The sequence below is a fragment of the Netta rufina genome, assembly GCF_964035555.1.
Source record: "Netta rufina genome assembly, chromosome: 2".
Lineage (NCBI taxonomy): Eukaryota > Metazoa > Chordata > Aves > Anseriformes > Anatidae > Netta > Netta rufina.
In genome coordinates this window covers 113,745,838-113,769,950 of record NC_140124.1, presented here as the reverse complement: position 1 = coordinate 113,769,950, position 24,113 = coordinate 113,745,838, and the positions used below count along the sequence as shown (strand labels likewise).

Below are 24,113 nucleotides of genomic sequence, written 5' to 3'. Positions count from 1 at the left end.
CTGAAAAGACTATCTTATAAACTTTTTCTTTAATGGAAAAGGATCCTTACACTACATCAAATTTTTGGTACCAGAAAGACTCTCAGTGGCATATAACAATTTTCCTATCAAAGGAGAAAAAAAGAAAATAGAAAAAAAGAAAAAAAAAAGCCTTTATTTTTTTTTTTCATAGAACTATGAGCTTTTCTCCCAACAACCAATAAGCTGACTTCTGGAGCTAGAAAACTGTGATTTTCTCAACTTTCTCATTTTCTAAATGTAGGGGAAAGTAAACCCACGGTGTCTGATAAAATACTAAAGCAAAATATAAAGGACTCAGTCTTTACAAGGAGACCAACCTATAGAAACCCTATGTATGAAGTAGGAATCAATAGGAAAGAGAAAACAGGCTACTTTCTCTCACTCTTGTGCAGATTACTTGTTAGGAAACAAGGATGCCACAAAACTCCTTTCTGCTATTTTCATTAATTTGTTCCATATGTAGAATAAAAGGAGCCTATCTGTTTCCACTGCAGTGTATCTCCCAAGCAACTGTGGAAAACACTGGTGTGCCTTCTACCTTTGCACAAATCCAAGCACAGCAAAGAAAGAGCAATGTGCATAGTTCAACAGAGCATTTCAGCCTGCCTTCACACACCACAGATGTAAGATGTAAACCAAAAGACAATGTAGCCAGGCACCACCTACACATGATTGCCACAGGGGTGGATTTCACCTTCAGTTCACTTCTTTTATCACTTCTACTTTTGAATCTCGGTATAAACTATTTCCAGGGACTTAACGAAAAGCAGCAGTGATGGAATCCATCAGATAACAATTCAGGTGCAGATGGAAGAAGTCACCATCCTATTCTTGGTGCTGTGGTTGGAATGGTGGAATCAGGCTGTACCCTTGAAGTGCTACAGCCTACTGTGGGCTGATGTCTTGATGCTCCACAAAGTGCGTATCACATTGGTTTTGTATTCTGCCCCACTCTTACATTGTTGTCTGTTGTCTCAAAGTCTGGTATGTCACCAAGTGTTGTAACAAGTCCTGCCTACACTGTTTCCCTCCTCATAGGCTAGTCATTAACAATAGCATAAAGAATTTCATTCTGAGCCTTTTCCTAGGCTTAATGTTTAAACCATAAAATAAGGCTGTCAAACACCTGGACTCCTAAGATATTTTCATCAACAAAACAGCGGTCAGTAAAATATGCCATTGTTTTAACACTTTTTATATTTGACTGTGGAACTGAAGTAAAATATAACAATTAAACAAATCTAATTTCCTCTTTTGCCAAATATAAGAAGTGAGATTCAACTTTAGGCAAGAATCTCTGTGGAGAGGATGAGCTGCTGTCAAAAAAACCTTTCTTAGGGCTTAACTAACTCCTAATCCATATTCATAATCTGTAACACGGACACTTGGCAGTGTAAATTGGAAGGGCAAAAGGGTATTTTCAATGTACCAAAACAGCCAACCTGTAGAGCTTAAGGGTACCCTAGAAAGACAAGATGCTTCTATCTTATCCTTTCCAGCTTTCCTTCCTGCTTAGAGCAGAGGTGACCATATATATAATATAAGCCCTATGTGACAATGCTGCAATTTGTCTGAAACCCAACTATGACACTTAAATATAAAATAACGAATTAAAAAAGAAATAAGAAACATTTTAGCTAGGAAATAATAATAAATAGAAGGAGGAAAGGAAAGGTAAATAATGTCTCTAACATTGTTCTTAAACACACCAAACTCCTCCTCTATAAACATGTAAACTCCTTAAACACTCCAAACTCCTACAGTTTTCCCCTCAGGTAGGTGGTTATCCATTTCACATTTCATCAAGAGTTGTTGGTTTTGTTGTTTTTTTTTAATTACATCCTAAGTGTCTCAACAAGCTACTATTGGCCTATATAAAAGTCCCCTGTAGCTCCTGAGGACACCATTGCTTTGGGAAAAAAATAAATAAAATAAAATAAAATAAAAAAGTGATCTTATATCTTATCCTTATCCTTACATTCTGAGCATTTTCTAAGGCAAACCTGCAAACAAGGTTTGCAGAAAAAAAAAATCATAGGGATAGAGAGTGACTATGCATGCCTCAGAAACCCAATGTCAGATGTGATATTCACTGGACATTAGAAATGACCTTTCATATTACTTTACTGATAAAACTGAGGAGAGAGAGAGAGGGAGAGTAGGAAAGAAATACACTGAAATTCATTCTACCTCACTCCAGAGATATGGAGTCTATTGATGGCTAAATTCACATGCACTTCTGGAAAATGGATTCATGTAGCATCAGATTACAACAGGTTTATCTGTTTGTTTGCTTTTTTTGTTTGTTTGTTTGTTTGTTTGTTTTTTCCCAGTCAGATCACCTGGATTCCATATGTTTTCTTCAGTAATGGTGAGTCCCAGAAAAACAGATGTTGCAAGATGTTGCAGCTGGACTAACCAGCAGAGATGACAAAAGTTTAACCTAGAATGACATGCAGGAACTTCAAATGACTCTTCACACTGCATCTCACATATGCTCTGGCTTTCAGATCCCAGGCAAGGTTATAGTCTTTAAATGCCATCTTAGACTGGGATCTTTCTCACTTATAGCCTGCCAGGCTAACCTGCAGCAGTGTAAATGCATCCAGTACAACGATAGTTTGGTTTCAATAGCTGGGGACAAACAGCCCCTGGCAGTGACCTATGACAGCAATACTGTTCTTCACATAAAGCTAAAGAAAAAAAAAAAAAAAAAAAAAAAAAAAAAAAAAAAAAGTTAAGAAACACTTTAAAAAGTCTAGTATTAAAGGAGTAACAGAAAGCAAGAACTCCCTTTTAGAAACCCCATGAAAGATCTGCAGTGTTGTGAGCCACTGTAACTATAATGCTCTGCACATTATAATTGAAGGTCACTGCATGCAGCAATCATTATTTGCTGTTCTCTCCTTTAAAATTGGTTTTCTTTACAGACTTAGAGAACAATTACTAATCTTGTGTACTTCTCCATGCAGCCGTTTACACACTCAAGCAAATCATAACCATAACCATTTATTGCAGTTTTTCAGTACTTAAAGGGGGATTATAAAAAGATGGAGAGCAACTTTTTGCTCAGTCAGATAATGACAGGACAAGGGGGAATGGTTTTAAACTAAAGGAGGGGAGATTTAGATTAGAAGTTAGGAGGAAATTCTTCGCTCAGAGGGTGATGAGGCACTGGAATATGCTGGCCAGAGAAGCTGTGGATACCCCATCACTGAACGTGTTGAAGACCAAGTTAGAAGAGGCCCTGGGCAACCTGATCTAGTGGGTGGCATCCCTGCCTATGGCAGGAGGGGTTAGAACTAGATAATGTTCAAGTTCCCTTCCAACCAGAGCCATTCTATGATTCTGTGATAATGCATATTAGCTTGGCCTACCATACATCCGGAGGAACAGAAGGCATCCAATTTTAGTATCACAGATTTAGTCTGACAGAAAAAAAGACAGCCAACTGCCTACAATTAGTAGGTATGTGGACAAAATGGACACACATTGTGTGTCTCCTTGTTACCTCACTTTATTGTATCTCCTAGGCTTTCATGACCAGTAGAACATGTTTCTATCTGGGAAATTCCAAATAGAAGTTTTACAAATGAGAAATGTCCTTCACAATACACTCATGATGAAGTATTTATTAATCTAGGTAGAATATACGGCATAATATAGGTATGGCTGTTTATCTCAAAAAATTATTTTCTCATACTATATCACAATAACTTTGTTATCCCAATGCAGGAAGAACAAAATCATTTAATAGGATTGGGCTTGCTATATTTCATGAAATGAATGATGTGGAAAAGATAAAGTTATATGAGTTTTCAAGATAAAATACATGGTGTAGGAAAAGCAATAACACGAATCTGAAATCAAAAATCTCATTGCTTAGGTATTTAAATTCAAAGATGCATTTGCAGAACATTTACAGTGAGTAATTTTATAATTCTTCCGTAGTACAGAGATTCAGCCCTGTTAAGATATATATGTACCTGTTTTTGCAACTAGGCAATACTCCACTGATTTCAGTACAGCCCTAAATGGTTGTAGGAAGTTCTACTGCTGGGTCTTATTGGAGGGTCACTTCCCTAATATCAGCTCAATAAAAATTTATAAAACCTACATATACACTCATAAATGTATACGTACTTACATATATATACATATATAATGGAAACTGTGAAAAAACATTTCTTCCTTGTATAACATTTTTTCAGTTAATGGTAAACATTCTGGTCCAGATTGTAAGCTTATGTTACAATTTGTCAACCCTCTCCACTGCACAGAAAATGTGGTCTTTTTACACCAAGAAGAGGTTACCACACATGCTCACTGCCTGAAACTGAGGATTCAAAGAGAAAGTTTAGATTGTCCTCTGAAATATAATTCTTTTTTAAGGAGTGTTGGCAACATCAGTTTTTAAAGTCGTACTCTAAAGTGACTAAATACACACCCAACTAGTTTGCAAAGTTGAATTGAAATTTGTTCACACGCTTATCTAATCTCCAGTTATTCGTCAGAGTCTTTTCAGACAAGGAAACCTGATTTATTCCCCCCAAATATATATTTCTTACAAATCACTAATGATTTTCTCTGTGTACATTAGATAGCACTGATTTTAGGAAAATGTTAATTATCCCTGTTTCAGCATCTGGTACTCCATCACTTTCACAATGAGGTCTCTATCTAGACAACTTTCCACATAGCATAAGTGTATAACTGCTTAAAACGGGCATTTACAAGATGGATATTCTAAAAATCAAAGTTGCACAAAGAAGTAACCAATTTCATAAAACATTTGCCAATTATCTGTCCAATTTACAAAGAAAATATGATGGAAATACTACTTTTTTTTTTTTCCCTCTCCAAATAATTTCTCTGATCATATTTCTACAGCATGTACAAAATAATCAATCAGAGCTATATTGGCAAGTGGTGGAGCCCACCACTACTTGTGAAGGAAAAACTCTTGAAAATAGTGTTGTACGACCAAATACGTAAAATGCAATGCAAGAAAAGTGATTGTTTCCAGGAAAAAATAAGCTCAGATACCTGTGATTTGGTGGAGGAGGTAAAATATGATGAAATGTTTTATTATTATTATTTATTTATTTATTTATTTATTTATTTATTTATTTTTGGCTCTGATGTGGCAGCGTAAGTTATCTTTAAACCTAAAGTCAGGCCTGAATGAATGCAAGTCGACGAGGGAAATTGTGCCTTTCAGTTAATTAAAGCATATGTGATACAGTATCTAAAAAGGTGATTCAGACAGAGCAGGTAGGAAACACATCAGCCAACAAATCTTCCTAGTACCGTCCCTTTGCCTGTAGGTTTCAGAAATATTTGGCCAGCTCAGGCAAGCAACATCTTCTGCAGGCTGAATAGGCCATTGTAGAGGCTGAAGGAAGCATAATGTATTACTTCCTGCAATGCTAGTCCAATAATTTAAAATATATTTCCCCCTATTAAAAAAAAAAAAAAAAAAAGATAAAAAAAAAATGATTAAAAAAAAAAAAGATAAAAAGATTTTAAAAAAAAGATATTTTCATGTATCTTTTATATTATTATTTTATAATATTATTATTATTTTATAATATTTTCATGTAACTTTTCTCAGCTCAGCCACAAAAAGATACGATAAGAATTCCACATTACAGTAAGTGGCATATCAATTTGATATTTGGTGAACACTGCAGATGATTTTTCTCATGAAAACATGATTAGAGGTTACGCTAAACACATTTGCTCACCTATCACTACTAATGATGCCATTACTCAGGTCTAATCATGTCTGATAACTGTACAGCTGTGAATGGATGGAGGTCAGAAGCTGTGAGGGTGCTGTTAGATGCTAGAACTCCTACACATCTTCAACAAACACCACATGTACTTGATGTATTCTGGGTAAAAAGGGTAGCTGACAGGTGGCTCCTAGTAAATTTGTTTTATTGCCAACCCTGCTTTCTTTTTTTTTTGTTATTATTATTTTTTTTCCTTTTTGGTAGAAAATTATAAAATTTTGGCTGGTTCCTTGTGATTGTCTTGCTCATGTGCATCCAGTGGGTACTGCAACCAACTAGGAGTCAGACCTTCTGCATTGTTCAAAATGATTCAGCTCAGTAACAGCCAGAACACTCTTCTGGAGTGGCACAGTATCCTGAATCACCAGCGGAGCACAAGAGGATCTCCTTGATCAGGTCTAGGGCTTGTAAAACATTCTGTGACTCTTTAGCACATAAGGTACTGCACAAGATAAACCAGTAGTAATGATTTATGTAAGTGTATATGTATGCTTATGAAACACTGAGGTGTTGTATAGCCCATTCTGTTCTAACACACTAATGTTTTTTGTTACTTCTAAAAACATTCTGTAAGTACTTTTAAATTTAAGAAGGATGGAATACATCTGTAAAATAAGAATGTAGCCACAAAAATATTATTTTACTCTACACTTAGCTTACAAACCTCTGACATTACTTTTTTTTTTTTTTTAATCCCAGGAGTGTTATTCCTGAAGTCTTCACTCCATATTTAATAATCTTTACTGCATACTTAATAAATCATACATTTAAATAAACGGTAAACATTAACATGAGTTTCACTAGGACAAAAAAGGGAGGTAAATTTGCATATTGTTCACAGTATAGAGTGGGTAGGATGACAGTGAGTGATGAAAGAGTATATAGATGTGGGGGATGATTCAGGCCTCTTAAAATTTGTAGAATAACAAAGAATGAGACAGGTTTGATTGTCATCTCAACTCATTACAAACAGATTTTAACACTTTTCAATAACTTTTTTTTTTTTCATCTGAGTTGGAACTGATTAAAATTGGAAATGTAACATTAGGCTATATTCTTGTCTTAGCTACAAATGAGTCCCACGTTAAAATTCCTCCCTTCCTTCACCAAGCTTATTTGTGTATTTACAAGAGTAATGGCAGAAGCAGTAATATACCTCAGGCAAGAGAGCCTGTGTGTCTATCAGTATTTGGGTGACTGGCTTGTAGAAGGTTCACTGGAACAACGTGCCCCAGAGCAAATGAAAATACCATTCATACGCACCAATTTTGAACTCACTGTGCAATAGTCAAAGTACTGAGTAAATCCAGCACTGGAGAGTATACACACTCTACAGCTATTCAGAATACTTGTTCTACAAATTTTAACTTTATTAAAAATGTTCTGAATAGCTGTAGTCTTAAATGAGTTTAAAGTCATGTCTTAAATATAACTTATTTAAGACTAAAGTTTCAAATAAGTTTAAAGTCACTTAAGTAAGTCATAAATGAGTTTTCATTAATATTTGATGGAGAAAGTTTGGGGATATATGATTTGCTCGACTTGAATGGCCAAGAAAGAGAATGACTAACAATCACCTATATTGTCTCCCTTTTTTATACCCACCAAAACCAGACACTTGAGTTAACATTTCAAGTTTTTATTTTTACTCCACAAGCAATGAAGACAGGAGTTAAAACTTTAGTGTAAATAACTGTTGTTCTCTAGACATCAGTTATGTACAATCCCTTTCTGAATTACCTAGTAATAGTGGTTTTCCATATCATTCCTATTTCAAAGCTCTGCAAAAAAAAATGTGGCAATTCAAAGTATATCTTCTCAGGTTATTTTGTAGTGTGCTACTGAAAGCTACTGACCAGCATTAATAGTATTTGGATCCAGTACTAACATCTCATAACTGCCACTGTAAAAGAGGTAATCCAGTTGGGAGTTATAAATAAATAAATAAATAAATAAAAATAATAAATAAGGGAAAACAGGAACTTGTGACCAATAAGAGCAGAGCAGATCAATGGATAATTTCTATGATGCTATGATGCAGGTCATTTCTTCACCCTCCCTACAGTATGCCCTCATGACAAATATATTTGTATCAAGCTAGCTGTCTAGTCCATAGGATCTGTCTTTATTCACAATATAACCACCCTCGCTTGTCCTTACCCACATAATGGCAACTACAGAGAAAAGCCCTCGGGGGATTTCAGCTTCTTAAAGCAAACTTGTCAGTTCTAATTCAGGTTAGGTGCCTGCATAATATAAACAATCAGGAAGGAACCAAATCAGTTCCTTTCAGATGTTGTTAATTCACATGTAGTAATTTGTTTGGGTATACACACTTAACATTCATGCGGATTCATTCTACAGATACATAATACATGTAATGAGATGGTCATCTATAAATATACATATAGATATGTATCCCAGTACATATACATATGTATATGTATTACATTACATACATATTATATATATATATATATATTTAAAATGGATAATGTAGACAGTTCTCCATTAATGAACTGATAAAATTTGTGTCTGATGGAGAACTGCAGTGATATTTTTTTCCAGGGTGAGCACATTATATATGCCTATATGTACACACCCATATACACCCACACCTTAATGTACTTATGCATCATATGTGTGCAGCAGAGCATACACATCTGTGTATAGCATTTTAGCAACGATGTGACAAACATTAGACACATTGCATAAACGCATACTTGGGAATAATCTTTGGTTTGGCCTCACATCTTTTCCTTTTCTAAGCTACACACTTCATAGCTGGAGCATGTGGAAGCATCTTACCTTGCTTCCATTTTCTCTTGCCTCCCGTTCCATCTTGAGATCAGAAATTAGGAGAGTCTTGTATTTGTTCTTTCCATTACTGTTGTGATCATCTAGTCTGTATTCTGAAGTCAGCTGAGCAGAGAGGGGACTGTCACTCAGGTTCAGAGGCTGCTCATCCTGCTCCAGATTTGTTTTGCCATTACTGTTGGTTTCTGCCATCTCCCTGCAGTGTGTTCCCCCTGAAGCATTGGAACTGTGTCCCACGGTCTCATTGCCATTAAAACTCTCTGCGGCTGAATCATCTATTAAAAAATATATATTTTCAGTCACATGCCACATCATCATCTCTGTCCAGTTCAAACATAGTTTATACCTTCACAATGTTTTTCAAAATAGAAGTAAGAAGTAATATAGAAGTTTATATTACTAACCCCAGTACATTTCTGCAAAATGTGCACACACACCCCTCCACATTTTCAAGTGAAAACTTTATGTAAATCCATTAAATATTACTAAGTTAAGGGAAATGATCTGGGCTGACACCTTAGTGTCGTTGTGTACACAAAAGCTAAGTATCACACTGGATTTTTAGGGAAAAAGTGACAAAGTCTGTCTTAACCCATCTGTTTGTCCATATGTCTATGGATCTATTTATTCTTTTACCATGTTCACTACTGCAGTATTGCATATTTCTGAAGTGAACAGAGATGCACATGGTATTGAGAGAGACTCTAGCTCTCAGGTTTTAAGGGTGCAGAGCAGCATATGTCATATCCATAAACATCCTCTTACAAAGATACAATGTAAATATATCTATGTATTCACTGCTGGCAGTAGTGATTATACTGGGAAAGTCAAATCCAGAAGCAGTGATGCTCTCTTCATTTTGCCCATGTGTTTATTCACTTTGCTCATTTGCTATGTGTCATGATACATTTTTAAAATAGTGCTTAATAAAGGTTTAAATTATCAGCCTAAGAGTTACATCTGAAAACTCTGGATTTGGTGTTGTTAGCATTAAGATTTTGCAGATAAATTGTCTGGTTACCATGTGTCTTGACATGCTTCTGGGTTTGTGTATCCGGTGTTTGTAAGCACTGGAATTTGCCAACTGTGCTACTTTCTCAGCCACTCTACTGCTAAACAGTCCTTTGGCTATTTAATAAAACAATTCATCCTTCAGCTGATGAAACAACTGCAGAATTTGGACCTCAGCTTGCTTACTTGTTCTCCAAAGCATCTCTTGTGTGGCAACTTACATGGTTTAGCTAATGGTGCAAACTCCTGCCCAGGGCTCTACAAGCCTATGTTTATCACAGACAGTGAAGCTGGAATCAAAACTGGGGGGTTAGTAGCCAGGAATGTGTACAGACTGAAACTGGAGGTACAGGATGAAATGGAACTTTATATATTAGTACCTGAATACACCAGCTGCTATTGTGCCCTCCTAATTATCTTCCATGGAAAAGAAGCAAACACATTCACATACACATGGAATTTAAAAAGACACCAGGATATATTCTTGAAAGGATGTGCTCAGAAATACTTACACTTGAAACCATGATTGACCAAAGTGTTGACTCTGCAGAGTTAATATAGCATAAAACAACTATTCACAACTATTCAGATCAGAATTTAAAAAGTGAATAAAATATTGTATAAATAGTTAATGTTCTAATTCAATTTAGTACTTAGAAAGCCATAGGTGAGCCATCATACATCAGTGTCTTGCTTGCTGTACTCATTCAATGGTACTATGTCATAAGATATAAATTCTGAAGATTTTGTTTTGTAAACCTGTAAAAAAAATCTAGTTTCATAAAAATATATAATAAATATATAATAAAAAGCATACTTTATATGCTTTTGCTCTGGAACAGTTCTGGAGTTTACAAAATGTTTTATAATTAATGGCTAAAAACAAAATATAATAATCATGTTCTCTTTTGGTATGTATCACTTCTAGATCACATTGCATGTAAATATAAATGTATATACAGTAAAAGACATAGTGTTCCAAGAATAGGATTTTTAAATGCATACGACTTTATCTGCTAGGCACCAACACAACTTGCAACAGATCACATTTTCATTTTAAGACCTGGGGCTACATGAAGACTTCAGTGACATAAACGAATAAGGTGAAGAGGTAGAAAGAGAAACTTTCTACCATGCCCTGTGACTTAAGTCTTAAACAGCCTTAATAATAATACATTAAAAATAACAACACTTTAAAAAAAGGTTAAAATTATAAATGCAGCTTCAGAAATAAATACACAATTTTACAATTCAGGAGTGGAAAATGGCATTTAAATATGGGGGATTATTTTTTTCAAAACAAATAACTGTACTTATTATTACTCGTTTTAAAAGCTCTGAAATATCAGGAAAATATATATTTATTTAAGAGAGAAACATTTTGGTTACTGCTGATTCGTATTTAGGACAGTTAGCAGATAATTGGCTTCTTGGTTATCAGTTTAACAAGTGACAGTTAGTTGCAAATTATTTAAAGCAATTGCTGAATTGTTCACCAGGTAGGGGATGCTCCTCCCTTTGAAGAATTCAGAATATTCCTTATGGTAGGGAACAATGGGAGAAACAAGTGAGTGACCAGAGGATGCACAGATCTGACTAAAAGCTGGGGGCACTGCCTGCTCTGCAGCACTCAAATCTGATCCCCTAGGACAATTTTGTCTGCTGGCATCTGAGTGTCCTGGATCACACAGCACAGAGGAGCCACTGAAAGGATACAGATGGCTAAATGAGAATGATGGAGTAGGAAGGGATCTGTGTCTGGAGCCAGATCCAGAAACACTGAAGTCCAAAACAAGGCTGTTAGCTTTGGCTTGTAATCATAAACAATAAAGCTTTCTCTTCCTCCCCCCCCCCCTTTTTTTTTTCCCTACATGAAGAATGGTTGACAACTAAAACTTGTTTGTGTGTGACCATTACAATGAAACAAAAAAAATAAACAGACCTTTTATACTTGTTCTAAAATACAAGCACTGAAAAACTCCTATGCTGAATAAATGTCGTCACATATTATATTACTTTGAAATAATAACACAGTAGATACATGACTTTGGCTTTGCTTAGAAAAAGCTTTGTTACTTGATGGTAAATCTCAGTCCTACTTTAAAGTCAAATAACTGGCTTTTACAGTCTTTTAACCTTGCTTGTTAGAAACAGGAAAGATTGCCTGTCAGGAAAATGTTCAGGAGCATGGTTGCAAGGGCTATAAAGCTCACTTTTGCAAATAAACATAAATATGTATTGCTATAAAAAAGGTCAAGAAAAAAAAATATTGGTTTTGTGCTGGTAGTTCCTTACAGATATTACCAAGGTAAGTAAATTACATGGTTTAGTGCATTTCTCATTTCTGGGCAGGTGGTCTGTTTTGGCCAAGAACAAGGCTACTCTAAAGCTGTAGTTACTCTGTGCCTGAGGTACAGAAACACAGACCACATCAGGACTAATTGGTTTGGGGAAAAAATGCAAGGGGGTTTGGCCTGGGAGAGGAGTAGCACTTTCCCCAGGGCAGGTCAGCTCTCCTGAGAGGGCCCCAACACCTTCTGCTCCTGTGCCCACAAGGCCTGCAAGTGCACATGGGTGATGCATGGACACCAAGGGGCAATGCAAGTTTGGTGGGAACTTGTCCTGAAGACCTATCTCACTGGCGGACACCAACTCTCAAGGGAGCAAGAGGCGAGATCTCACCCTGTCACTGCACCCCTGAAGTGGCTTGCACGCAGAGTTCGCTTGCACAGATTTCTCGCCTTTATTGATCACCACACCTCAGCAACAGTAAGGTGAAATGGAGGAAAGCCTGTTCCCTTTCCAAATATGTTTTATCACATCTTGCAGGGGCACAACAGGGGCCTGGAGGGTCAAGAGGGCTCAGGGAGCTGAGGCTTTTTTCAGCTATGGCTGCCCAAGAGTGTTTCTCCAGAGTAGCTCACCAAAAGCTGTTGCTTCATGAAGGACACCACTAATGGTGGGCACCACAGGGGAGAAGCCAGAGGTCCAGCCCCAGGGTGGTAGAGAGATGCAGGCAGAGAACACGGTGGCACCCCTGGGACCTGCCAACATCAAGCTCACATCTTCATCTCTTCCCCAGGCCACCACCATCCACAGGCATCGCATCAATCAGCCATGGTAGTGAATGATGGCTTCATCAAATACTGTTGCTCAAGGCAGGAGATGTCTTTAGGAACTCAGCAGTTTTCAAACCTGTACCCCAGCACACTGGAAGGCTGGAGGCCTATCTGTGACCGTTTTTATTACTGATGCCTGAAAAGGGAGAGTGTCTGCAAAACAGGTGTTTCACTTCTCAGAAACAGTCAGCGGGTGCCTCAGCTACACAGAGAGACCCCATCCAGGGATTAAAGAGCATCACCCCTCAGAGAAAGGGGTGATGCTAATTGCAGAGGGCAGGTATCTTTGGAAGGAATAGTACCTGCCTCCTGCTGAGCCAAATAGCACTGTCCAGCCTTCAGCACAAACTTCTCTCCCACATACTGATAATTCTTAAATCTGCTGTTGCCAACGTCTCCTGCTCCTGCCTTGCACAGAGCTCCACACTGATCCCCTGTTCTGACCAGCACCTCTGGGCATCATCAATCCAAGTACTCTTTGTTAGGAACAACTCTCAAAACAAAAACTGCAGTGATATTCCTACCTCATGTTAGTTTCTCATTATTCAACACATTGCATCAGAGCTTCCAGTTCATCCTTCTATATTGTCATGAGGCCAATCAGACACAAAGCAACACCAGCTTTGTTTTTGTATAGTTCCAAATCCTAGAGTCATGCCTGAGAACTTTCCAAGTTCATTGCAGTCACCATTGTGTTAGATTCTCTCCCTGATTTCTAAGGAAACTTGAAAGATAAGACAATGCCAAGACAGAAATCCCAAACAATACATTCAAACAGGTGCTCTGAATATGAATTTGATTCTCAGAACTGTTGCATTCTTCACTTCAGTTATTCACCACAAACATTCTCATTAGCATGGCCTAAACATTTGCCAAAATTCAGTTTCTCCATATTTTCATACAATCACCTGTATTCTGCAGGTGATTTCCATGACAGTTGATAATTTAAGAACACACTGATTTAGAGCAGGAAATCATGTCTTAATTTAAAGGATTATGCTCTCCTGCCACAATGTGTAGATTTATGAATGGTCAAAACACACACTTTGCTAGGATTACAGATTCTCCTGGGTAGATTTCTTCTACCCAGAAAGAACTGTCTTTAGACCAGACATGTCAAATGCTCAACACTGTTCTCAGCTCGCTTAAAGGAAAGCCAATTGAAGAGTGCATGAAATCTGACTAGAATAACAAGTCCCTCAAACACCAGTTTTCTGAGAGCACAAATTTAAGATCTAAACTCTGATATAAACATCACTGAATTACTGTGAACCTCAAACTAAGGTACATGCATACAAGTGTTGCTTATTTCCTTGAGAGAAAAATCTACAGATGTTTTAAAGGATCTCTTGCATTATTGTTAATAAACAATTTTGCACTATAATTCACCCAGACTTTTCATATTCCTTGCAGGTAACTCAAGGAGAGAGTCAACAAATCATTCCATATAAAGGCAGATCTCTGAATAAATCATCTCTCTTCCTCAAATTACTTGTCAAGCTGGAATTCACTTAATATTTAGAGTATGCTTAACTAGTTTCTATAGTTGAAATTTGTAATGGCAACTACCTGAAACTTACTGCTTATTTTACTAGCCAGAAATCCATAGTGTATGCCTTCAGCTCTTACAGCAGCAGTGCAGCACAGTCCCATGACCATATACCACCCAGATGCTCAGATCTGCTGAAAGGATGGTGATGGTTCAAGGAGCTAAGGATCCCTCTCATTAACACCAAGAATGAAGTGAGAACCCCATGATACCAAAGCAGCTCTAACACAGGTCCCTTTTTTGCTATAAAGCAAAGCAGACAGATTATTTAGGAAGCAGACAAAAACACAGGGAAAGGAAATTAACCTTACAGCAGCTTTGGCTCTTTTGAGGCAAATTTAACCATATGAGTGGGGGTCATACAAGCTAGCACCATTTCTGATGGTAATGAGCCTAATTAATCACACTAAATTAAGAAGGCTATTGTTGGGGCCACTTTGCTCGTCTTGCTCTAAGAAGTGGAGATGGGATAAGGGCACATATGCAGCCCAAACACAGCCTGATGCTTGCAGACTCCAAGGTAGCATGCACACAGGTTAAACGAACACTTTGAGTGGGTTGCCAGTTGACAGAGCATCTCTGAGAGCTGCAGTTACTGTAAGGTGGGTAATGGTTCTTTCTAAAAGGAGGAGGTGGGATGTGAGTGAGCTAAGTGGGAAGAGTGAGACTGAAGCCTGTGCAAGTGCAGGCTGTCTGTCATAAAAACTACTCTCACAGATTGCCTACCAATGTCCAGTATGATGAAAGTTGCTTTAATCTCTGGGATTTATACCAGCATCCCAGGTCTTGGTAAACAACAGCTTACACCCTTAGCAATTTGATTCATCTGAACAGGACCATTTGCAACAGACGATATTGCAGACCAAAAAGTGACAGACTCCAGACCGGTTTTGAGTTACGATGCTGTTCTCTTTAAACCTTTGGCTTCAGCATTGCACATGCTTTAACTTTTTCTATGTTAAAATATAACTTTGATTAAAATAATAAGCTACAAAAGCAAACATTTATAACTAAGTAAGTTACATTGTTTCTGCAATTCCACAAACCCAGGTCACACAACCAATCCTTCAGAACTGGAGCTATTGAAAAAAACTCTCTACTAGTGGCAACCAATGGCAGGCAATTTTGAGAGAGAAACACAGTGAATCAGAAAAAAAGGTAGCATAGACTACTGACTCACAGAAACTTCTGTACTACAAAATAATTATAGAGACTTTTCTAAAGGAACTAACAAAAGAGCGAGGTCACATTTCACTCCCACCACTTCTCACAATGACCGTTTAATATCAATTTGTCACAGTTATGTATTCGGTTATGCTTCATTTATATCACAAGTCATGTTTCAAGCATGAGTTCAATACATAACTTAAAAGCCAGTCAAAATCAACTATATCTATTCATCTTCTCCATTCCCTTTCATATTATGATAAAGAACAGCAGGTGAATTATTGGAGGTACAAAGGTGATTTCAGACCCTCTATTATTCCCTGTTTCAAAAAGTATAAGAATGGCCATAGATGGTTAGATCAAAAATCCACTTAGTCCAACATCCTATCTCCAGCAGTGGTTATTAGGAGATGTTTAGGGAAGAGAATAAGGCAAGTGTATAGAATTCTTCCCCCTATGGCTTGCCCAGCCCGTCATGATTTTCAACTCAAGGTCTTCCTAAGCTGGAGGTGGTCTCTGTGAGCATACTGACACTCAACAGATTTATTTCCCTTGCAAATACCCAGTGTCTCTTTGAACCTGTGTGAATCTCAAGTACCCTTCTCTGCTCTTCACAGAAGTTACTACCACCATGTTTCCACTGAAATGTCAGTACTGTGGCAAGGAAACAAGGAGCCGGAATTAAGAGGTGGGCAAGGGCCTTTCACATGACAGGAGTCAGATGATGTGCAAAGAACTCAGTGGGACTGAATTTGCTTCATTGCAAGAATATGTATTAGTCATCCTCTTCAGCTAACATTACTAACGTTAACATTTTCTTTCCTCCCTTTGATACATGTAGCTTTCCTGACATGGCTGGCTTTTGTGAATTCAACTATGGAACTTGCTGCACTCGAATCTGAGCCTGCAATTTCCATCGGTTCCAATGCGATGCCAATCAGTGTACTCCTCACTGCTGTTTTCGGTGGTGGCAGATTAGGTTAACAGTAACTTTTTGTGATCACTCACTCTACCAGTTTATGAAAAGGGTGGGAAAAAAAAAAAATGAACTTAAAAAAAATAATAATAATAACTAAAACTACAAAACTAATCCTTTGCCATTTTCAGTGAGACTACAGTAAGTTAAGTTTTATAGGTTTGATGTACACATGCACATACACAGTGGAATCAGCTTTCACCAGGCTGTAAATCTTATTTTGTTATTAAACAAACAAACAAAACAGCAACAGCAACAAAACCAGCAATTAACAAGTTTCCCGTGGATAAATGTCTCTATTTTCTTGGTGCAGGTACAAAACAGGCAGATCATTTTATTCAATTATAACATTAAATAAGAGAACGGTGAACAACTGCCACTCCATGGCACCAACAGCTATCAGCAAAATAATACTTCCCTGTCAGTCACAGCACTGATAAGTGTTAGAGAAGGGCTCGTTTATAAATCTTGAGTGCTGCAAGCTTACTTTGCCTGCAGAGCTCTGCTCCTGCATACACACAAGGAGATGAAGCAGAATGGCTATTAGGAGGGTACTGCACATGTAAATAAGCAATTGAATAGCTCACTGGGTGCACAGTAGTCTTATTATCACTGTGCATCTAGTTCATACTTGTGCTTTGGCATTTCCACATCAAAAGACATGGCCCACACTGCATCTGGGGAGAAAAATTTCTAATTTTCTCTTTATTCTGGAGAAGCCTCTAGGGCACTGTTGTGGTGAAAGCTCTATCAAGCAGTTCTTGATATAGAAAACCTACAATTCTTCTAAAAGTTTTTAGTCTGTATATCTGACATACAAAATGTCATCTGGCATTGAAAATTGTGGCTTAGAGCTCCATCTCTGGACAAGCATTGCAGGAACAAGTTCTCAGCCAAACATTTGAGTCGTGCCAGATGTATTGACTTGCACTCATCCTAAACAGGATTACAGGCTAAGAAAGTTTACTGATACAAAACTAGGGACTGGTGGAGGCTGGGAGGCAGGGAGGCAAGCAGGATTTGGGATAGATCATCTCTTATTTTTGAGGGAAATTCCAACTACAGACAGAATACATCTGCAAAAAAGGAAGTTTGAGACAACAATGTGTTAAGAAATATATATATATATATATTTTTTTTTTTTTTTTTTTTCCTTAAAGTGAAAAGAAAGTTGCCAAGCCTGGAAGAGGCTTGTGCTTTTCTAGCTAAAGTCAGTGGCAGCAGCAGCCGTTTACCACATCAAAAACAATGTGGTACTGTGCCAGCAACAGACCAAAGAGTAACATGTAGGTTCAAGTTTGGTTCCTAAGCATCAACCCAAATGGGGCTGAAAGGAATTATGCTAAACTTGTCTGCCACTTGTATCTAGTGCACATGTGCAATGTCAGATTCTATTTTATCAGAATCTGCCAGAAGACAAAAGCAAAGACAAAAGATCAAGTTGGAGTCAGTAGAGGAAATTCTCCACAGACTGCTTGCCCCAAATACTGGTGTTTTCAATAAAGCCCTTAAAAATCAGTTCAGTTTGCCAGCTTTGGTGTGTGGAGTGGGTTCACACAGAGAAAGCAGTCTGCACTTCATTCTGGAAGGGTAAAGCCCTTAACACAAGCTCAAGCAAGACCTGTGATTACTTGACAGCTCTGCACCCCCCACCTCTGCCTTCTTTTCTATAAAGGCAACAAGACCAAACACCTAAAGCTTGTTATAGCCCACTCTGTGAGTAAAACCAGGAGAGAAAGAGGAGAGAAGCCTGGAGAGCAAACACAAATGGCTGCTTTGAGCTTCATACAGCCTTAGCAACATTTAATCCAAACTCTTACTTGAGGCCCCAAACCTTACAGTATAAATTTCTGGATCTGCCTGCCTGCTTGCGTTTCTAGTAGAAATCTGAGCAGAAGTTTCCACATGAAATATGAATAAGTCATATGTCTCTTAACATTTTCCCTGTCATTGGAAGATAACAAGTAAAACTAAGTCTTACATATCCAGTGAAAAAGAAGAGAATTGGGAAGAGATGTCTGTGCATGCCTGAATATAGGAAGACCAAGAGTATTGATGAAGTTCAACAAATGTGATTATATTTTAAGTTTTATTTTAGAACCATTCTAGAGCAGACTTACAATTTTTTTTTCTTGATTTTTGTATTTTTACAGTCTCAGTGGCTATAAAGTAGCTATTTAGGTTAATGAAAACAAGCATAGTTCTAAGTTCAAAATGTCATTCTGACCCAATCAGACCTATATTTTGAGTCTCTCTATAATAAATTAAAGAGACAGAAAGAGTTAATAGCATAGCTCTCAGTAAAAATATTTCTACAAATAGTTCGGACTGACTGGACATATCACCATCAGGTTTGTACCTCTCAGGATATCAAAATATTAATCAAATTTTTTGATGCTTTTACACAGGAAAGTATAGTTTAAAGACTTGTATTGAGTAAGTTAAAGACATTTTATTGTTATTCACAAGTGTACAATGAAAGCGAGGACATAGAAAATGTTTCATTTCCTAACATTTTTATATTTTTTCTCATTTTTATTTGATAATATTGGTAAAATCAACTTTTTTTTTTTTTTTTCCCCAAATACTTGTTTTTTGCTTTAGAATAATTCAGTCACATCCTTTCCAATCACATTGATATGTAGGCTTCTCTCCATTCACATTAATATATAGGCTTCCAGGAAAATTTTCTAACTCAGTAGACAGAGTAAAATAAATGCCTCTAATATTCATATACTGAAATTCAGTTTAAAAATAGGTAATTAATATGTAATTGACAAAAACTAGTGCAAAAGGATATGAAATAGGAAGTAGGAAATTACAAGCTTTGTAGTTCTAGCATCATCAACAAATAACTAAAATTTCCTTGATATGTTAGGAAAGTGAATGTTAGTGAATTGTTAGGGTTGCTTTTTTCTTATTAAACAACTTAAATGTAATTAATGTTTTTGCCAAGACAGAGTCTCAGTGAGTCAAGTGCAGGATCCTGTTATAGACAAACTGCAGTTCAGAAATTTAATAAAGAATTCCAGGGACTGGGAAGATGCTGTTACAAACCTGAGTAAATAAGCATGTTGGAGGGATATAGTTTACATGTCTCCTTTGAATTTGGTTTGCTTTTTATCCTGTCACTCCAAAATGTTTAGGGATGTCCCTGGCAGCATTTATGTTACTGTTTCCTGATTTGAGCATTCCTTGGGAAACTACAGTGAGTGGTCTCCTCACTGCCTAAGTGAAAGCAGTATTCTGGTCACACAGGACAACACTTAATACCAAACTTGTTGGCCTCTCTCCAACTCGAATGCAATCATTTTTGAATGATGCATCCATTATGCCTTCTGAATTTTATTTTTCACTATATCTGTTAAAAACAAGTTAAAAATATTCAGCATCTACAAAGTTAAAACACCAGCCCAATCAGCAAAATAATGCAAAAGGTGACAACAATCACCAGTGCTATGGAAGCTCTACCTGAACACAAAAATATTGCCTCTGAGATAAGTGACACAACCACATCATCATTCTCACCAGCATGTTGATTACAATTATAAACATCAAGCAGAAGGAAGAAAACCAGTGATAGCCTATCTTCATCAGTCTGAAAAATCTCTCTCATTTAGTGAATGTCAGAATTGCCTTGAGAGATGTACAAGCGTTATATGACAGTATACTTCTAGTATTTTTTCCTACTAGCATGGCGTAGATCCTAGCATTTTCCAATAACATAACTCAAGACAGTATAATCCTGAATCATATAACGTAACATTCATTGAAAAACATCATATTTGCAAACTACATCCATAAATCCACATCCATGATTTGAGGTCTATCATCAGTTGGATGATACCAGACAGAAGACCATGGACTTTCTGTGAGATGTTAATACTAAAGTGAGGTCTTTTCTGCCTTCATTAAAGTCACCACTTTTAAACCCTGACTGCATCATACTACTGATACAGATAGACATGTTGGCTTCCAATCTAACTAGCAATATTAAAACATGCTCCTTCATTTTCAGAAAATATTTTCAGCAGAGATATCAAAGTCAATATTTTCTTACAGTTCCTAAAGTATAGCTGAGCACTTGCTCACACATCATCTACAAATCAACTAGAATAACAGGTATCTGAAGACAAAAGAGAATGATTTTGCTAGATAGTGTCAGCACAATACCTCTGGTAAACCAAATTACTATGATACAATGAGCAAAAAATTCAAACTCTCAAAGGCTCCGATAAATAGCTCTGGTATATCCACTGCTATTCCTCACTAGATCTGCAGACTCAAAATTTTAACTGTCAAGCCACCTGAGTAAAGTTTTTCCTCCCCGTGGACTCTGCAATGCAATGGAGTACACTTAGGTGGGAAATGGAACAAGTATGAGAGAGTGTCTTGAACAAAAGTGTGAATGAAAGACAGCAAGCTTGAAAACTTTTATATGAAGACTATGATTTCAGTTTCTCCCTGAGAAGCTAATGCCAGCAGAAACACTCTTATGTGTTCTTGGATATAATATTATTTCAGTAACTTTCAAAACTTTTCTTCCTTTTAAAAACAGCCAGTTTGCCCTTGCTGAAATATCATCGTGACCTAGACTCAAAACCAGAATAAACAACAATGCCAGGAAGTAGAGCAAAAATACCATTCTTCCATGAGAATCCATGAATGGTTTTGCAGTTCTTTGCAGACTGGAGATATTTCTTATGAAAGAAACTAACTGGTCCCCATTTCTACTGCAACTAAAGGCTTCTGGTGTCACTGCAGGATTCATCTGTGGGGGAGTCCACCCAGATATTTGTAGCACCTGCTTTTCCTGCACTTGACAGCATTGATGAGGAACTATTAACAATGAAAACGGAGTATTTGAGAAAGTTTTAATCACAGTGAATCAGTCTTGTTCTTACTACAATTCTTACTAAAATGTGTAAGTGGTTGTTAAAGCTCAATGCCTTAGAAAAGGAAATAACAAAGCCATACCCAACCGCAGTACCTACTCGGCCTCATTATAATATCAGAATGGGTAAGAATGAAGGACAGCATAAAATTGTGAGAAATGACCATTTGTTGAGCCGGCCCAACTGCCCTGTCTGTGGAAAGTGGCAGGCTGCTCCTGGTAAACAAAGCATTCTGACTGCTGTTTTCAAGCTAGCTAGGAGAGGAAAGGGGAACTTGGGTCAAGAGCACTCATGGAAATGCTTGGTGTTATTTTAAAGCACAAAGTAGAGGACAATGATACTGCAAAATCCTCTGTATAATTTGTTTTCTCTTTAAAATATTTTTGCGAACAAGATTGGCCCACAATACACTTTGCATCTTGAAGGGATCATTCTTGTATGGCTACTTCAATCTAACTGAAATGCACATTAGAAACAGAAACAGCACTGTTTTTATTAGCGTATGACAAACCTGTTCCAAAGCTTCCAGAGAAATTGGACAATATAGAGTGTTTGCAAAACCAATGAAAACAATGAGTTTCATTGCTTTCTCCTCCTTAAGATAAAAATGGCCATCAAAACAACAGGGTTCCTGGGAAGTTCTTTCAAATCCCAGATCATTGCTATACAATTCTATCATCACCTTCATAAAAAGATCTCCTTCCTTCCTAAATAATAATTATGTACCAATTCTGAAGGAATTGTGTCTTCCAGAAGCTTATCTAAAATATTTAGAAGCAGAACATGGATCTGAAACGGGGTTTGAGAACAGAGTAAGCTTATTACTTCTGGGTGGAAGCTATTACCATTGGATTAAGCAGAAAAGTTATGCATGCTGCAAAGTGGAACACATGGTATCAATCTTGATCATGAATAGAATGCTATTTACAATAACTATTACTGTCCAGGAGGGCTCTTATTTTTGTATTTAGTGCAAAAGCAAACAGTAATGTTGATACTCAACAGCTTGAAATGCCTAGAGTGTCCTCTTACACAGAACAGATTTTTCCTTTTCTGCAGTAGTAAATAACTGCCATCAGAAGAAATAATACAACCAATGCAACAAAAATTATAATCTAAGGTAAAGTTGACAACAGTAAAAGTACTCCGATCAAATCTGTTACTTCCACTTCAAACACAAATTAGGATGGAAAAGCTTGTTGCTGATGTTATCCAGAATCACAGAATACCCAGAGCACCAGAGGTGCTCCAGGTTTGGCAGCTTCTGAGACTGTTTCATTTTGGAATCACAAGAAGACTTCAAGGCTAGATGCTGAATTGATTCAAAAATTGCAAATCAATCTGGGGAAAGCATAATTTTATTAGCCCTGGTTAAGTGAGTGCAAGTCTCCAACATACAGAAAAATATTGACACAAAATGACCAATCATACTGCATACACTAGTCCAGGTACTTAAAAAGGTTTCAGCTGTCTAAGCAAAGAAATAGTTGTCATCTTTGATTCTCCAACACATGAACAAAGACATTTTGGAGGACCCAAAGGGCAATCTTCATAGAAGAAAACACCTCTCTTTATTAGCCTGTGTCAACTACAGCAGCTTCAATAGAGAAGCATTTAGAAAGCATTCTAAGAATATTGTCTTCCTCTTCAGAAAAGTTTGTAATACTTCAAAGATATTCTTAGCATTCCTCTTTCTGCAAAGAGCTAAGTATAGTAGTTCAGTTCCTGTTTCCCCAAAATTAGATGAAGCCCTAGAACAGCACGATACAAAGACAGTGCTTGTCCCCTGCACAACAAATATGCTGTTGTAAACACATCAACAGAGCAAAGATGAGAAAAATCCATATAGATGGAGATGGAGCAATTATCAGTGATGCAGAAAATACTTAAATTTCAGTTGCTGCACAACTTGATTCAGATAAGAGGTTTGAACTTCCATCTCTTAACCCTAGCTAAAATGTCCTGTAATGCTTTTGGACTTTTGGTCCAAAAGCTTTCAAGCTGAGCTTGAGAAGCCTTTCACGATCAAAATTTAGTGAGAGCTGTTTTAATTTCAGTGTTATCTTCTTCTGTTGAAGAACACTTGGGACAGACATAATTTAACATATTTCTAACAAAGGGCAAGAAATACTTGATAATTGTACTGAAAATCATGGACGTGAAAGTCCTTATTATGTAGATTTTACAACCAGATTCTCAAACAGTCTGTTTTTGCAAAACACATTTCTTTCTAACTTCAGCAATGAAATCTGCAGTGTCTGGAGTTTCCTACACTACAAATACCTGACAAACTCAATAATACAGCTGCTGCTGCTGCAGGAAATTAAGATGAAATACAGGGAGTAGAGACTTAACTTTTGTAGTGGAAGTAGAGTCATGCTAACAGCACTTTGCAGATAGAAGAAGGACTAGTACTACTAATGCAATCTCTGCATCATGTGGTAACCACAATATGAGCCGTTAAAAACAATCTTCAGTAGTTTACATAACAATGAAGAGCAGAATGGAATTACATTAGTGAATAACATGGCACTCTTGCATTTGGACCTGAATTTCCAAAACACAGTTTTGATCAGATCCCATTTGGTTTGCCGCTGGCTTAAAGCATTCACAAATCACAGATGCTTTCAGGACTGCTGCTGATGTTGTCATCAACCCACACAAATAGCGGTCTTACAAGGGCCAAACATCTCAGTTGCCTGATGTCTAACTTCAGTTCAACTACTCACATACACAAAACATATTTTGAAAAGAAACTCA

At 37.1% G+C, this 24,113-nt stretch overlaps 1 protein-coding gene across 7 annotated transcripts in view; it reads right to left on the bottom strand.

Moving 5' to 3' along the window:
• The window catches only part of NOL4 (nucleolar protein 4), a gene marked incomplete at both ends in the record, with an annotated part of 190,850 nt that overhangs the window by 74,821 nt on the left and 91,916 nt on the right, over positions 1–24,113 (bottom strand). For all 7 annotated transcript variants that reach the window (XM_084307041.1, XM_084307038.1, XM_084307040.1 and 4 more), the window contains one exon: positions 8,628–8,911. In XM_084307041.1, the coding sequence (XP_084163167.1) occupies positions 8,628–8,911 (284 nt within the window). The remainder of the gene's footprint in view (positions 1–8,627; positions 8,912–24,113) is intronic.